The 18,475-nt window shown below is 32.4% G+C and overlaps 1 protein-coding gene across 2 annotated transcripts in view; it reads right to left on the bottom strand.

Moving 5' to 3' along the window:
- Window positions 1–1,144: 1,144 nt before the first annotated feature.
- The window catches only part of COL11A1 (collagen type XI alpha 1 chain), a 217,920-nt gene continuing 200,589 nt past the window's right edge, over window positions 1,145–18,475 (bottom strand). For both annotated transcript variants that reach the window (XM_030824979.1, XM_030824980.1), the window contains 10 exons: window positions 14,161–14,214; window positions 13,163–13,270; window positions 12,564–12,617; window positions 12,419–12,454; window positions 12,273–12,326; window positions 10,506–10,755; window positions 6,874–6,986; window positions 5,373–5,441; window positions 3,360–3,593; window positions 1,145–1,878 (listed from right to left, as the gene is read on the bottom strand). In XM_030824979.1, coding sequence (XP_030680839.1) covers window positions 1,732–1,878; window positions 3,360–3,593; window positions 5,373–5,441; window positions 6,874–6,986; window positions 10,506–10,755; window positions 12,273–12,326; window positions 12,419–12,454; window positions 12,564–12,617; window positions 13,163–13,270; window positions 14,161–14,214 — 1,119 coding nt within the window. In that variant the 3' untranslated portion in view covers window positions 1,145–1,731. The remainder of the gene's footprint in view (window positions 1,879–3,359; window positions 3,594–5,372; window positions 5,442–6,873; window positions 6,987–10,505; window positions 10,756–12,272; window positions 12,327–12,418; window positions 12,455–12,563; window positions 12,618–13,162; window positions 13,271–14,160; window positions 14,215–18,475) is intronic.

Here is an 18,475-nt window from a genome sequence, read left to right as displayed (position 1 = left end):
CATATTCTTTTTACTATTTTACACATGTGGGGGATTTAGACAACTTATCTCTGAATGGTAATATGTTTGTTCAGAAGTGTAAAACTATTCTAATCTGGATGGTCAAGAAAGAATCAAAAGCTTTATCTGCAATTGAGAATAATTTGGAACCTATTTAAGAAAGAAAATGACCAATCCAGGTAGCCAAGACTTGAGTTTATTTATTGGATTCGTATCTCCCTTCTTAAAAGGACTTTTACAAACTTGATTTCAAAAATAAAAGAAATTCTTTATGACAAATTTCACTTTTTAATTTCAATATTACAGTTATGTTCTTTTGTGATAAATTATCAGTTGAAACTGTTCCAGTGAAATCTGGTATCAATTAATTTAACACTTTATATATGAAATAATAAAACATTTATTTTCAAGTCTTACATATATTACTTAAAATAGATACAAAATTCAGTTTTTAATTTTTAAATTGTATTGCTATTTCAAACTACCTTAAAGTAAATACCTTAGTGGAAAAAAAGTTTAGATTTTCCTGAATGACTTAAAACAAATACTCTTAATAACAGTCCACCATATGTTATTTATTTAGCAATTAGGTAGGTCAAATGATTTATAAAATTATCTTGAAAGGAAAAAAGTAATATTTGTTGGGCAAGTAAAATAATTTTCAAGACTGTTATAATATGCAACTTAGAATTAAATTCAAGAACTTGATTGATAAGAAAATCTAACATTGCACAAATTCATAAATAATTGTTTAATTTCCATCTTTAATATTAACCTGCATTATTGAAGCACACTGAAAACAATGAGATGAGATAAGGTAGAAAAAAAATTATACATATGATTGTTTGCTTGACGGAAGCATTGATTTGTTAATATACTTTCTTACACACATTTCCCTGTCCAAAAATATAAACTTGCTTGTTTTCCATATATACAAGTATCCTGTGAAATCCTGGATTCTGAGAAGAAAAAGTTTGAGGTATAGCCTTGAATAAAGCATCAAAATGCATAATATTTTTGGATGAAATTCAGCAAAATGACCGTCGGCAGAGACGAGTTGATCGGAGTGTGCTTCCAAAAGTCTTCCAGATTTTTGCCCTCTGAGAATTTTGTTGGCGACATCAAATAATTGAACTCTTCAACATCAATATATACAAAGGCATTTTATTATTAACCAAAGAAAGGGACTTAGAGTCATCAGAAATTACAACTTTATTTTTTCATAATACATATATTTATTGCCATCAGAGTTCTGCAATTCTCATAAAATTAGAGTCAGATGGAATTCAGGGACACGTGCAAGTTTTGGAAATGGACGCAGGTAACAGTATAGAACTGTACACAAAATAATTACAATTTATTAAACACACTGTTTTAGTACATCCTGGATGGATGAGAATGAGCACCATATTTTTTATGAATATATATTTTTCTCTTTTTGTTTTCTACAGCACCAAAGAAATTCAAATAGGAAAAGGAGAGTTGAGAATTGGGAATCAAGAATCAGCCCTGTTTCCATCTTAGCCACACTAACTTATATCTTTATGATTTTCAAAGCTTTTGCCATGTGATTCTGCCCCCACAAGGGCATCGGTATTTCCTAAGTGGTACCTGTTTATGTAGCAAGTTGTTTTCTATACCATCCTTATTCAAAACTTGCATGTGGCACAAAATGGGTTGGTGGCACCAAGGTATATTTTCTGTTGATTTGATGTGTTCTTTGTCTTAATCTTAGCCAAGAAAACAAACAGGACCAACTTCAAATCCGAACTTCTGATTCTGATCACCAAAGTCATTGATCATGACATCAACAATAGGTACTTGATCAATTTTTGGTGTATTGATTTCAATGACAGTCTTTTCATAGCCTTTTCTGGACTGTAAAATAAAGCAGAAATAAAAAGTTATACAATCTTTTAATATTTTTAAATGCCTCTTATTTTTTCTTGGGCTTCTGAGTGGAGGTAAGAAGCTGAGAGAGAAGAGAATAGAAAAACAAATTTTCTATTATCTATGTAATAATTCTTATCACTGATATAGTTCTAAATTTTGAATATTGATTACTACATTTAATATTTAGCTGTAACTACTTAACTATGATAGTGCTATATATTTCATAGTTAAAAGAGGCTTGAGTTAAATACAATTTAATATGAAAATTGATGTTGGTATTGAATCCTCATATAAATTTTTTTTTCCTTTTTTTTTTTTTTGAGATAGAGTCTTGCTCTGTTGCTCAGGCTGGAGAGCAGTGATCTCAGCTCACTGCAACTTCTGCCTCCTGGTTTCAAGCCATTCTCCTGCCTCAGTCTCCCGAGTACCTGGACCTCCTGGCATGTGCCACCATGGCTGGCTAATTTTTGTATTTTTAGTAGATGAGGTTTCACTTGTTGGCCAGGCTGGTCTTGAACTCCTGACCTCAGGTGATCTGCCCGCCATGGCCTGCCAAAGTTCTGGGATTACAGGGGTAAGACATCACACCCAGCCCCTCCTGTATAAATAATACATCTTTACCATTACAGTTAACATATACATGGTCAAATTCTACAGAAAAAGTTGAACACAGGTTCCGAGCTATAACGCAGAAGGTCAAAAGTCAAAAAAATTTATTCTGCTATATGTTAATTTTATGAATATTTAACAACAAACTATAGTGGAAAAGCTTTTCCCAACTCTTGCTCCATTCATTTGCTTTATTCTCTCTTCTTCATTCTACTTGCACTCCACTCATTTTGATGAAAACATGAACTTATTTTTTTATAATTGTGACTTCTCTTCAGTCATCAATACTCAGCTAAAGCAATGAGCTTTTTAGGGCACCTATTTATTATTTTCTTATATAAAATCTTATGTGTGTGAAAAAGGTAGTTCTATAAGGTAGAGATAACAATAATGATAGTGGATCTCAAACTGATATAGTACAAATTAACAAGCTTCTTATAAACAAAATATAGGGCTAAAAATTATTGATATTATAAATGGTATAATGGTGATTCATTTATCTGTCATTTTAAAATCACCAATAAGGAGGCAAATGGAATAAGGTTTTTTATTTTCTTTTTCATTTTAGGAATAACTAGCTGTGATATGATTCAAATGTCAGAATAAAATAACATATAATCCAAGAATACCTTCTGCTATGCCTTTAAAAATGTTTCAGGGTATCTATGTGTGTAACTGTGTGTGTGTTAACATTACTGGTTTCTCACATACCATAGTTTAACATGCCAAGATTAAGCATCAAATGTCAATAACAACTGACACCCATTTTATGAGAAAAATCTGGCTAAGGACCAGCTGAAACAGTAACATGCTGCCTCTCATCTCTGTGAAGGAAGACAAGCAGAACTTATACTCACCGCACAGCCATCATACAGTGCCTTGATGAAAGGGTTATTGTCATAGGACATCTCCTCATCATTTGATCCCAGGAACCGAAGTGCTTTGTCATAACTTCCTGATGACACATCATACCAGGCTGCTGACTGATGACAGTGGTAGGTGAAATTTTGCCGAGCAGAGGCAGTCAGAAGTTTCAGGAATGTCATTTGCACCATATTGATGGAATTTCCTTCAACATCTAGATATGAAAGCTAGGAATAAAGGAATAAAAATACACCTAATGACTCTTTTCCTCTTTTATACTACAAAGAATTAAATCACTGTCGACAGTGCACTGTGATGCCAGAAGCATGTAGATGAATCAAAAGACCCACCTTAACCTAATGAAAAAAAGTGTACATTGAGGGTCAGAAAACCCAGAGACAAAATTTTATGAATTGTATCCCATCTAAGTTACTGTAGCCACTGCTTATCTTTGAAAAAATCATTTTATCTCTATGTCTTAGTTCCTAAACAATAAACACTATAAAAAAAGCTTTAGTTTCCAAGAAATGTTTCAATATATTTGTGTATCTTTTTGAAAAAAAATTGGTAAAATAATGAAACAATGAAAACCAAGGAATCTCAGAATAATGCAAAGATTAGCTGGTTTTATGTTGTTTGATTTTGACTATTCTTTTCAAACATTTCAAAATGTATCAACTTTACCCAAATCTGTAAACATGTTCCTACACTTTTCATTTTGGGACAATAGTCCTCAAAGGTTATTAATATTTTCAGAAATGCCTGTTTATCTATTTTTAGATGATGTGTGTATTCAACATTGTATTGCCAGCACCAAGCATAATGTGCAAGACAAGACAAGTTAATATTTGTTGAGTCAATACTTATTCTGTAATTATAGCAGGAAAATAGTCTCAGTTGTAATTTATTAACAACTGTCTCATATCATCTTTATAAATTGTCTTATTTTTGATAATAAAAATATCTGAGTTCAGCTGAAACATATACACTTAAATTTGAAAAAAAAAAGGTTAAGATGTTCACCTGGGTTATAGATTAGGTCAATGTAAAGGCAGTTATCTGTTATTTTCTTCCTTAAAACAGATTTTACTTAGTTATTACTGAATAGCAGGTCAGATCATGAGTATTCTTGTGGGGTTGAAGAAAAAAAATCTACTGGGAAAATTCAATCCACACACATAGAGTTCTATCTGTATATATTTTTAAACTTATACAAAGAAATAATGTAATATGGATATTTAATATGCAACTTGAAGACTGCAATAGAGAATTATTACTCCAGTGGAGAATGTCAATAAAAGTGGTTAATATGCATGAGTTTGTATAGAAATAATAACTGTATAAATAACCATAAATGGAAAATAATAGCTTTTCAAAGAAAATTAAACAACTGAATAATTATCTGGATAACTGGAAAATACTTTAAACTCAATAAATTCTAAATAAAATACTTTAAACACATGTATATGTTTAAACACATTTTAAATATTAATTTAATTTTGACATCTAATCTTAAAATATCTTTAGAAAATTATTGAAGTGAACTGGTAATTCTATGGAAATCTTTAAATTTGTGCCAGAACAATCAGAAAAAGCTGCACATTCCAACTTATTGAAATGAAGAACAAAGAAGGAATTAGGTTTCAAGCAGACAGAAAGTGAAATAATAGGAGGATATTAAGTAGATATTATATTCTTTATACCTGATATTTCTAACATAATCAATTTTTATGATGTCTATCTCAGCTACTTAATAAATTGTATGTATGATTTGATCCTTGTTTTCAGTAAATTTAGCATATTTCCATTTACTTTTATACAAAAATGTTAGGTTGCTTTAAGATACCACAGTGGTCTAAGAGATAATAAGTGGAGCAAACTAGAGACCACAGGGAATCCTCATTTAGCATAATTTAGACTTTCACTGTTAAGGTCCAGAAATATATAATCAGAACGTCACTTCTTGAGTTTGTGAAAAACCATTTCATGTTGAGGTAATAACATACCAGTTTTCCCCTCTTAAATTCACTAAACCAACTTCCTGGTTTCTCCTTTGGCCATGATGAAATTCTTACCTGTTGCAAAGGAACAGAAAAGTTAGTGAGTAGGTGAAAATTTACAATATCAACAGTATTTTTATATACATATAATTCATTTTCAGTAAGACTAAGAAAATAAAGAGTGCTTAAAATCGTTTTAAAATTACACAAATTAGATTATACAAAATGAGACAAGGAGAAAAATTTGAGATAGATCCTGTACATTCTATGTAGTGAAGATTGAGTCATTTCCTTTTTGTTGTCTTTATCAGCTCTAAAGGAAAAGAGGAAAGACAGAATGGTAAAGGCATACTAAGGGTTGTAGCGGACATTGGTGGAACACTCAGAAACCCTTTGCAAAGGAAATCTACAAAATGTCAGTCAGCTTCATCAAGCAAGGCAGGTACCGTCTTCACTCCACAGCCAAGGAACATGTTTGAAAGTAGCCAGTAGCTAAGGAGAGATGCTGTGTGAAAGGCACTGACTGGAAACAACCCGAATTACTCCCTGCTGGTTAGAATATTTAGAATCTTTTATAGATCTGCATTTATTGTTCTGCTTTGTGAAGAACAGCAAAGGGTATATAAGTCCTCACAACAGGGAACTCGAGTTATCTGTGTAAGAAACGGCATTTTCTGTTTTTCCACATTTCTCTGGAGGCTAGGGGAGCTTTACTGTGCTTCATTACATGCCAAGTAGTGTTGGGAGATGGAAGTTGTTTTTTCTCCTGCCCTTACTACCTACTCTTTACTCAGAAACTTAACTTTTCTCCCAAAACCATTAGTCACACATAAAGCTCCTTGTTTTGCCTTAAGGAGTTTCTGTGCCTCTATTGTCCACACCATTTACTAGGAAGAATGAGATTTATTACATGAATACCAATAAAGACAAAATGTCCCACTTATAAAATGTTTGGAGAATATAGTTATGCCCGTGAACAAACTTTCTTTACATTAATGATTTGCATTTAGCTTTGAAGACAGAACTCAGTATACTGGTAATACTGTCAGGTAAAAATTAAAGAATTTGTTTAAATAAACTAAATATTTAAAAAATATGTAAGTGCAGGAAAGACTTGTATATAAAAGATTAATTCTTTATAAAATTAGATATTTTGGATGTAATATGCAGCTGTGAGGTCTATGATGTGGTAATTGGGCAGAAGAACACTATACTGGTGCTAAAATTTGAGATTCAGCTGTGCTGTGTCATGGAAAGCCATAGAATTTTAGAGAGCAAGCAGGTGCAGAAAGAATACATCTGGGTAGAAAATAAAGAAGAGAAGTATTTGTTAACTCTGTGCATCAATTTGGTGCTTATTCATGTTTATGCAAATGAAGTACTCTAATTATTCTGTAAGAAAAGCAGATAAATGAAAATATAACAGTATAATTTTCCTGTTTAGTTCAATATTGCAAAACATGGCAGGAACTGTCAACATTCACCACCAAAACAGATTGGTACTTACTCCTTCAGATTTTTTATCTGGATAAATGCAAGTCTCACCACCAGATGTGAAATTACAGTAAACTTTGAAGGAATCTCCTGAGCAACCTTGGTTAGGATCAATCCAATATTCACCTAGAAGGTAGCAAAAAATATGTCATATAAAAATTCATTGACATCATTGTTGAATATATTAGATATCAAATTTTATTAGAAAGAGAAATAAGGAAAATACATATTAATAGATCTTTTCCCTTTTAAGCTTTTGGGCATATTTGTAATAAAGAGTGACACTTTCTCTTGTCTGCCTCAAAGCTTTGCAAACGCCCCATATATTCTACCTGGAATACATTTTTAAAATTCTTATCATGCTTATCACTTTTTGGTTTCAGCTTAAATATCATCTCCTCAAATATTAACATTCCATTTATCCCTGTGTAATAAATTGCATGCATATTGAAATAAGGCATACTTGACTCCACATCTCATAAGTATTATTTACTACTTAAGTAATCTGAGTAGTGTAATCAGCATATTTTCTTCCTTGTTTGTTCAATTTGTAACAATGGAGGTGATATCGTATCTACTTAGCCTCAGAGATCATACCTCTGCCTTATTTTATATAAAAAATAACTTCTTGCAATAAATGTACTCTCTCTTTGAAGGGGGTCCTAAGAAGGACTACTTTATATATTTTAATGCAGCCTGCTATTAATGCCGTTGCTGAAATGTTGCAGAACATATTTTATTATGTGAATAATTATCACCATTCATTTGGTGTTATGTGAGTAATTATGGAAAATAGCGGGAGTAACAAAGTTAGTCTTTTGATAACTGACAATATGGCTTTAGTTAACAAGAGTTACTAGGAGCCAAAAATGATATACATGTAAACATTACTTTGCTTCCTTCTGTTGGGGCTCAAAAAATGATACCCCAACGTGAAAGCCTCTGAAGCAGTTTTTCTGAAGCCTCTGAAGCAGTTGACCTCTGCCTTCCTGTCTCTCATCCCTCATTCACTCTTGAGGCAAGTCCTGGAAATTAGAATCCCTCCTCGCCAAAGTGGGTCATAGAAACCAGAACCCCGTTTTTGCAAAGCCAGCTATAAAACCTAAACATATTACTCTAACTGTTATAGTAGGTAGTCAGTCAGCCATAAGCAGGGCAGGAGAGCCCTGCCAACCCCACCAGGAATGTCAGGCAACCATCAGATGAAGGTCAGGCAGCTGTTAAACTGTCTCGCTAAAACAACAATTGGTTGCAGCTGGTGCCAGGGACTGGCCGTCTCCCTTTCCCTCATAGAAAACACCTGAAACTGGTGACCAGCAGCTTCTTTATATGATCTCAGGAGGTGGGCTACTGGGCTCAAGCATGTGCACTAAGATGCAAATGGTTGGAGTTTAACTGGTAGATAACCTTCCTCTGGGAACACTCAACTGGTAAGGGAAAATGCCTCAAGTGAGCATGCGCACAACTCCAGGAAACAAAATGTGTGTGTGGCCCCTCCCAAGTGCTGGCAGCCCACTGCACTTGCAGACAGCCCACCCCAAGGGAAGAATCAGGCGAGAAGAGGCACAAACCTCAGAAACATGCCAATGTAGAAAACCCCAAGTCAAAGGTCAAACCATGCACTTGAAGCCCTCGAGTTGTCCGCTTGACCCTCTTCCAAGTGTACTTTACTTTCTTTCATTTCTGTTCTAAAACTTTTTAGTAAACTTTCACTCCTACAACCCTTAGTATACCATATGGATTTGCCACTGCTAACATAACCTTCACCCACCTTTCTGTGTAACAGCTGGCCATAAAGAAATTAAAACCCTTATTCCAGAGGGGTTCTACTCCGTACCTGGGAGGATGGAATGCTACAACACAGAGGCCAGGGAAAATCTGAACAGAAGGCCTTACTAGGTTTCCCTACTTAGATTAGTATCATTAGCTCATATCCTTTTTTGGTCCAATATTATATTGCATTTCTACACAGCTGTCCCTGCCTTATCGAACGTAAGCATAAAATCAGACAGCTTCCTCTGTATCTTTGGAGCTTGAATCTGAAGGCTCCTATGTTATGTTGAACTATAATCAAATACATTTTTAATACTTTTCTCTTGTTAACTTTTTTTTTATAGGGGTGGCAGCTTTGACCTTTATACTGAGAAGGAAAGGAATCGAATTCTTTCTACCTTTATACTTCCAACTGTTTTTCATGCTGCCACTTCATTTCAAATATTTGAATTATATAAGTCCACTGGTTACAAACTTTTATTATTTTAAAAGCTCAAATTGCTTATCTTGGTGCTGGAACTCTAAAAAATGCAATATCAACCTGCTTTATCTTCTGCTACTACTTGTATTTTAACAGGAAAAGTATTCTAATAGTCGCATAACTTTAATATCTTTTTTAACAAAAACATCTATATTTTTTCAGATTATACCATTAATATACTCATGTCTGAAACAAATTAGAATTCCCAGGAAAAAAAATACAAGGAAATAAAAAATCATCTGATTTTACCAAGTAAAGATAACCACTGTATACCTTTGATATATCTTATATGGGTTTTAGGAGTATATAACATTGAATTATCTAAATCATCCAAATCCTTTGCTTAAATAATACCAGTTAAAAGTAAATCTCCTTATAAATCACTAAACTAAATGTATATTTTTCAGATAAACATATTATAAACATGAAGATGTTAGATACCAGTTTGTATAGGAACACTAATAATTACCCGTGTTTTACCTTTAACGGGCTATGCTTGATTAAGATAAGATTTTTGTGACATCCTTTTTTTTATACTGGCTGTTTCTGAACTACACTGAACTTTTCTATCTGTATTGAGTTACTTAGATCACAGTTATAACTGCCATTATATGACTGGTAGTTCAAAACAATATTTTCTACGGAGTAAAGGGGAGACAATATAGTTCAACATAAAGTGAGAAATTTAAAAATCAGATGAAGATCTGCCCCTTCCTACTTTAATAATTGTACGAGTTAAGTCAGCTAACTTAGCAACCTGAAACTCTTTCTTTCTCTGATCAGTAGGTATATAAAGGTTTTGTCAAAGAGTTGGTATGATGAATTATCCTAATTGTTATTAGTAAGTAAGCTATTCACAGTTGTTTGGAATAACTGTGGATCAATTAAAGATACATTTTTGCCCCAAGCTATCCCAATTCTTAAATATTCTGTTCACCAAATCATTGCTAAACTGATAGATCAAATATACATCAGTTATACTATTTACACATATCCATATTATTCATATTAATCTAAAATAATAATCATATTAATGTAAGTATTCACATTAACATGAAGTTAGTAATCATCATATTACAATATACACGTGTGTATACACAATATCCATTCTGTGATAGTTATTACAAGCAAAGTACATTTATGTTAGCTGTAATCATCCAAAAATGATCTTGACATAATTTAATAAAATCCCATTTAACAGACAAGGATTTTCCAAAGCAAATCTTGATTTATGCAATACAAATGATTTTTTTGGTCTAGAAGATAATTAATAACTGTTTCATTTTATTTAGAGACTGTATTAAACATTTAACTAGAATGAATGAGCTGACAATGCACCTCAGAAACTCAGGGGCTCGGTACATTTGCTTTGTCATGTATTATTAACATACCATCTGGGAAGTCAGGATGGCTGAGTTGCAGGTCTTTACAAGTTCGGGCTGGATTAGTCTGAGTACCCATTGGAAATTTCATATGCTCGATGTCTTGTTTCAGGGAATTGAGGGAACCAAATATTTCTTCCATTCCATCTGAGTAATCAAGAATATTATCATCTACATCTGCTTGCATGCCTTCAGTATGTCTTCTCGTTTTTTTGGAGGACAAGATTGGTAAAGGCTGAATGACTTCACCAGGTGGACCCTGTAAAGAAGATAATGTGAGTGCAATTGTTTCATAAAGTGGAATATTCTGCGGATATTAATTATTACTGGTTATGTTTTTGTTATAAGAAATTAGAGTTGGTTTAGCTTTTCAGTAGCTACAAAATTTATGCTATAGGATAAGTTTATAAATATATAAACATAGATTCTTCTATGATGAACTTGGTGGAGATACTGAGGTAGGTGAATAAGTTAGATGATTTCTCGCCCTTTATCTATACAACAATAATATAGCACAGATTTGTGTAGATGTTATATATGTTCATCTCTTGTTTATTAATTAGTCATCATTTATATGCCCTAACTCCACAACTAGATTGTAAAGTCTCTGAGGATTAGAACAGCACTTTAAAGCTATTGCGCTATCTAATCAACTATTATATTTGATGATAATTTATATTATAAAACATTAAACTTTAAAAAATATGTACACATTAGTTTGCTTCAAATATGTGTGACTTAAATCATTATAAATTAACAAACTTAAAATCAATGCAACCAGACTTGAATTTACATTACGAGCAGAGCTATATCAAACAGTTATCATATTGTCATGGGTTGAATTGTATCCCACAAAAATTTGTAATGTTGAAGTCCTAATTCTCAGTATCTCAGAATGTAATCCCATTTGGAAATACAGTCACTGAAAATATAATTAGTTAAGATAACATCACTAGAGTGGGCCCTAATCCAATATAAGTGATATTCTTATAAAAAGGAGAAATTTAAACACAGATACACCCAAATAGGGAAGATAATGTGAAGAGACACAGGGAAAAGACAGCCACCACAAGCCAAGAAGAGAAGTGCAGAACAGATCCTTCCACCATGGACCTCAGAAGGAACCAACACTGTGGACACCTTGATCTAGGACTTCTAGCCTCCAACACTGGGAGACAATACATTTCTGTTGTTTGAGCACCGACTCTGTGGTACTTTGCTATGGTAGCCCTAGCAAACTAGTATACATATAGTTGGAAAGGTTTTGGCTCAAGAAAGAAGACTAACATTTCTTTCACATGGATCTATATTTTAATTCTACCATCTAATTAGTTATGTGAAGCCTAGAACATTTTAGTATTAATAAGTGGTAGCTATTACTATTGCTTTTATTAGTATCCTTATATAGGCACTAGGAAAAAATGTGAAGCATCTGAATTTTTGTCATTATTCTTGGAGTCAAGTATAAATGTATCTTTATGGCATAAAATAAATTGGTTTCATTAATGTGACAAAATAGTATATGATTCTCTTGAAAAATTAATAAAAACAAGACTAGAATATATAATTAAGGTATTTATATTTGAAGAGTGAAATCAATTAAAATTTAAGTCTTGGCATGTAGACTTGATTACTTAAATGATATAGTTAATGTTTCCTATAAAATCAGCACTTTTGACAGAATGTGCTTTTTGTCTATCTTATAAATTCAGAGAAATCATTGGCAGCCTCCAGATGCAAATTATCAGAACATCACTCTTGTTAACATGTACTTACTGGAGGCCCAGGAGGCCCTGGAAGACCACTGTCACCTTTCTGGCCAGCGGGTCCCTGTTAGAAAGAAGAGAGAGGACATAAATAAAGAAGAGGCAATTAAATAGGTTTAAATGCAAAATTAAATTGCCAAAGGGAAAAGTACTTACAGTAGAGCCTTTGTTACCCTTTGGGCCTTGAGGACCCTACAAAATGCAAATGCAAAAGCACAGATAAAAATCTGGAGCATTTGTGTCTCTTTGTTATATTTGTAACTTAACCCTACCTTATAAGGTTATTTTGTCTTGTACTTACTGGTAAGCCTGGAGGACCAGGTGGACCTAAGGGACCAGCAGGACCAGGAATTCCCTAGAGAGAGAATCAGCCAGTTTAAAGGGATTTTCTCAGCTATTTCATTTTCATGTTTTCATAACTTTTCAATATTTTCATAACAGCATACACTGTAAAATTTAGAGAATGCAAAAATATTTATGAATGGCTTAAACATTTTTCCATGGTGAATCTAAAAAATAACGTGCAGAATAATCGGAATTTTTCCTATGTTGCTACAGTATCTGAGGTTTTTGTTTTCAATCTATATGTGTTTATGTGTATATTCCTTTATCCCTCAGAATATGATTTACAGGTGATGGGAATTTAGTACATGTTTGTTTAAATAATACTCAACTGTAATTTTTATGGTTTCTAACTTAAATATTTTAAAATTTATTTACTCTAGGGCTGAATAAAAATATCTTTTTAAGAACATTACTGACTTAAACAAATTAGAATTAAGACACTCTAAATTCTTTCTTTGATCATACTTCAAGGACTGTGTGTGTGTGTGTGTGTGTGTGTGTGTGTGTGTGTATTATTGGAAATGAGTAGAAAAAATAACCTATATTTTTACTCACCCCATCCCCTTTTGCTCCTGGAGATCCTTGAGTTCCAGGGAGCCCTCGGTCACCTTTTTCCCCTTGTTCTCCTGGAGGACCAATCAGGCCAATTAAACCAGGATGTCCCTTTGAAAGGCAGAGAAAAAAATAGTAACATGTACATTACTATCTTCATAAAATCTTAGTTATAAAATATTTGCACATTAAATTTCTAAAGCATAAAAATGAACAATGCTGATAAAACAACATTAAAACAGCCTTCTGAATGAAATATACAGTTAAGAATCTCCTTCTCATCACCTAACTGGATCTTTTACTGCTTACTTTAAGTGAGGGCTTTATTAAGCATTGGAAGTATTACAAAACAAAATGCTTTCTAAAAATATCATTTTAAGTGTTCCATTTGAGGAATCTCTTAACCAATAATGATCATCTATAATATTAGTTGAATAAATAACAGAAAACTCATTATTTTAATAAGCATCTTATTTAATATGAAATAATTTCTATTCTTCAGAGACTCTGCAGTCTTTAAAAGGCATTTGAAGATTTAAAAATAATCCAAACAATAATAATACCATTTTTAAAAAGGCTCATTTCTCTAAGTACTTGGTGCAACTCAGCATAAATTCTAGGACATCAAATTAGTATTTGAAAGATATTTCTAGTTTAAAATTTTTATTTTCACATTTAAAAACATAAAAATAGATATTTTGTTATTCAGTCTGTTTATTTTCTGAATAGTTATTTTAGTATAACCATATGCTTTCTCCATATGGTTGCTATAATGGAAACTTGAGAAGATACAGCACTGAATTCTGGCACATTTTTCACTATTTGCATATTTTCTCCCCTCTACATACATCTGGGAAGCTAAGGATTGAAGCTTTTTTCAGGGTTAGAATGATGAAGATATTGTTTGAAATTTTCTTTTGAATGATTTTAATCTGCAAAAGCAGGGCTATTAGTATATAAAAGCATATTCTTTTATTAATAACACATTCTTTTATTCTCACCTTTTCACCCTTGGAGCCAGGGTCACCTTTGAGACCAGGTAAGCCAGGAGGTCCCTAAATAATAACAAAAACAACAACAACAACAACAAAAAACAGAGTAGGTATGAATTAGAGAATCCTATAACTAGTCACAGAGCTAGTTTGGTTTTGAAAATATGGAGTTGAAAATAGTAATGATTAATGTTGCTTTATTTTTAAGGCTCCTAAGTAAATTTATATATTTAAAACACTATGGTTTAATTTGTAACTAGAATATTAATAATTTTGATTAAATGAATGTAAAGTTAGAAATAGAACATGGTTATATGGCTTTTCAGTTAAGAATAAAGTGTCAATTTTTAAGTACAGTAGTTTTAGAAGGGATTTCCAAATTATATCTCCAGTTATTCAAACATTTTTATGTTACACAAATTTAAAAGTTTATAATATTTTTAGTAACATTTTTGAAAAAACTCAATAAACCTTTGACAGTCAATAAATCTTTGATAACCACAGGAAAAAATTAGACAAAATTTTAATACACTGTTTGGTTTGTATTTAAATAACAACCTCTATTTGTATACATTAGAATGGTTGCCTAATAATATTCTATAGAATAAGAAGATAATTCCTATATATACTAAATTAAAACATGGAACTCTGTAATTCTTCTAGGCCATGGCCAATTTTCTGAATTCTGATCTCAATTCTTATTCTTTGTTCTCTTGAAATTAGATGTCTTTCACTATGATTACTGGAGAGAGACATATACTAAGAATACTTAATAATCCCAGTAAAATATTACATGTATATTATTCATGAAGAAGTTAGAGATCATGACTATTAATTTCTCTAAGCTAAACTATAAGACGTTACAAACTACATCAAGATGGTACTTTCAGCTGTAATTTCTAAATTGCACCTCATATCTAAATGATTTATGAAATAAATAAATAAATTTTTTATATAAATATACTTCTATTTCAATAATTTAATGTTTTTAATAGTTCCAGACTAAGACATTTATCCTTTTAACTTATATTTCTATGAAAATTATGGCATGACTTTAGCAAATAACTCTTTGTCCTGCCCCCCGCCCAAGGAAATTTTCTTACTGATGACTTTCGAACAAACTGTTTTATCTACAAATTGTTGTACTCTAGGCCAGGCACAATGGCTCACACCTGTAATCCTAGCAATTTGAGAGCCTGAGGTGGGAGGACCGCTTGAACCTAGGAACTTGCAACCAGCCTGGGTAACATAGCGAGACATTTTGTCTACAAAGAAAAAAAAAAAGCAAAAACTAGAATTGGTGGTGTGCACCTGCTGTCCCAGCTACTTGAGAGTCTAAAGCAGGAGGGTCACTTGAACCCATGAGTTTGAGGCTTCAGTGAGCTAAGATCACGCCACTGCACTCCAGCATGGGTGACAGAGGAAGACCCTGTTGCTAGAAAAAGTAAACAAAACAAAACACAAAAACACACCACACTAACCAAATTGTTGTACTACAATTTTGAAGACAACACAAAATACAGTCCTTGTTGTGAAATTATACAAGTGAAACTACGCAGGCAACAGATGCTGTTGGAAGTGAAACTGATGCTAAAAAAACGATTTATATGTGACTCATGAAATTAGGGCCTCGATAACCTAGATATGTCACTACTGCTTGCCACAAGTCCTAAGGCACCCAGCAACAAAAGCAAACTGTTCATATGGTTTCTCTATGAATTAGAATTATTTTGATAGAATTGAATTAGCTCAATTATATTTCAGTAAAAATTTTCATCATGGCTCTATGACAGCAAATTGTTTTAACTTTTTACCAAAGTACATCATGAGTTACCTCTATTGTATCTTCTACAAGGCTACCATGAGTAATATTTTCCTCTATCTGGAAACACTCTATTTCTTCAGTGTAAAAAAGCACACTATATCCTGGTCCATAATTTTTGTGAATTTAAAGCATTAAGAACTATGGATCTGATCCAAGCAGTATGATGTACTAGGAAAAGTATGGGTTCAGAATAGGATAGGTCTGGCATAGATACCAAACTCCCTTCTTAGCTACTTAAATTAATTGGACAAACAGAGCTTCAGTTTTCTCATCTATAAGCTGGGGACTACAATTCCTATCTCATAGAGTTGCTGCATGAATGAGGATGGGCCCTCCCTATTCTTTAGTTTCTGAAGCCTACTTCTCAAACTGAAACTGTGAATATCAGGAAAGAGCAAGAATAGTGTTAATATAAATTAGCCCTTGTGTAACAATGGTATTTTAGACTATTATTAGATATATTTATGTTTTTTAATTCATAACTGAATTTGAAATTCTGTAAGTATTAAAGTGGACAATTTCCCTATATTATTCAATTGACAACAGACAAAAGTTATTTTCATACAAGCATATGCAGTTTTAAGTGTAGATGTGCTTAATAATAATCTTCTAATAGGGAGAAAATTACTAATCCTCAGAGTCAAATTTATATGAATTTAGTTACATTCTCTTTTGTATAAGAATAAACAATCATCCCGCCCTGTTAAATCTCAGACAAAAAGACCACAATGAAATTGTCAAATTCACTTTCAAGTATATAGTTATCTCCCCATTACTGGGGGGCTTCGCTCTCCATAGTAAAAACTGTATATAACAGTGAAGCGTAATATAAATTTGAATTATTATCATTAGTTTTAGATATGCTACAGATAAATACCTGTCAACTTTCTCATCTCATTCTAATAGAAAAAGCTAAAATGGCAAGAAAAGAACTACTAGTGATTCTAATTGCTCAAGCCTAGTGAAAAATATATTAGACATTATTTGTGTTTTAAATGCATTAAAAATCCTTTCCATAAATATTATTCATGAAGAAGTTAAAGATAATGAGTATTAATTTATCTAAGCTAATAATCTCTCATAACATTGTAAGCTACATCTAAAGATGAATTTGCCAAATAAAATCAGTTTTTATTTTCGTCAGCTGGAAATATAAATTGGTATGATATTGACAGCAGTTATAAATAACCCTCTGAACCTGAAACAGATCAAAAACATCAACTCTGCATATAAAAATGTTATTCTAACTATACATATTTTCTATTTTTCTCTTTCAGATATTGTAAGTTGAAAACCCCCAGGGAAATACATAATTCATAAGTAATAAAGTGAAAAGGAAAACAGGGATGATACATTCTTAAGTGTCTAGAATACACAAGCAAACATTTTCCCCTGCAGTATTATGCTTTCTGGAATATTTGCTTTGATCTGCATTTCAAAACTCCAGTTCATTGAAATTTAAAGAAACTGCAGATCCTACACTTTATTTAAAATATAAAATTGTGGAATAATATTTAATCTGGTGAAAACCAAATGCTTTTTTATATAAACCTTTTTAATCATTGTGGAATGCTACCCATATCACCCTTGTCTACAGATAACTTAAATGTAGCATTAAAGAAATAAACTCTAATTCAGTATCCCATCCTATCTTTTAAGTTTTTATCATTTAAAAATAATGCTATCAGCTATTTTATTTAACATTTTGTTATCAAAAGCAGAAATGTGTGATAATACTAAATAATCTTGTTTGAATATAAATGCTAAATAATTTTTCAGCTGCATTAAAACAAATACAGTCTTAAAAGAATATGAAACAAGACAAAATAAAACCTTAAAGCTAAGACAGATGTTAATTCTGACTTCAAAAAATCAAATACATTTTAGTTTTAAAAGTGACTAAATCATTTCCATTTTGACTTTGTATCAGAGGGTAGAATTTAGACACCATTATTCTTCTCTTAAAAACACTCAATTGGACAGGCTTGGTGGCTCACGCCTGTAATCCCAGCACTTTGGGAGACAGCGGTGGATGGATCGCTTGAGCCCTGGAGTCCAAGAGCAGCCTGGGCAACTGTCAAAAACCTATCTGTACTAAAAATGCCAAAAATTAGCCTGGTGTAGTGGCACAAACCTGTAGTCCCAGCTAACCGGGAGGCTGAGGTGGGAGGATCACCTAAGTCTAGAAGGACAAGGTTGTAGTGACTCGTAATTGTGCCACTGCACTCCAGCCTCAGTGACAGAGTGAGACTCTGTCTCAATAAATAAATAAATACATGAAACATTCAGTCTTATTCCCATTTAATGTTGGTTGACTACTAAAATAGTAGTATAATTCAACCAATACAAAATTCTAATGAAAATTTTAAAAATTCTTTAAGAAACCCTAATAAAATTATATTATACCGACTCTAGCAGAGTCCCACTTAAAAAAACAAACTCGAATAGAGTTATTTATATAGGCTGATCATCATCCTTAGCTTTTGATTAGCTTCCATA

This window comes from Nomascus leucogenys, chromosome 12 (assembly GCF_006542625.1).
Source record: "Nomascus leucogenys isolate Asia chromosome 12, Asia_NLE_v1, whole genome shotgun sequence".
NCBI lineage: Eukaryota > Metazoa > Chordata > Mammalia > Primates > Hylobatidae > Nomascus > Nomascus leucogenys.
Note: the sequence above shows the minus strand (reverse complement) of the source record. Positions and strands in the feature narration are given on the sequence as shown.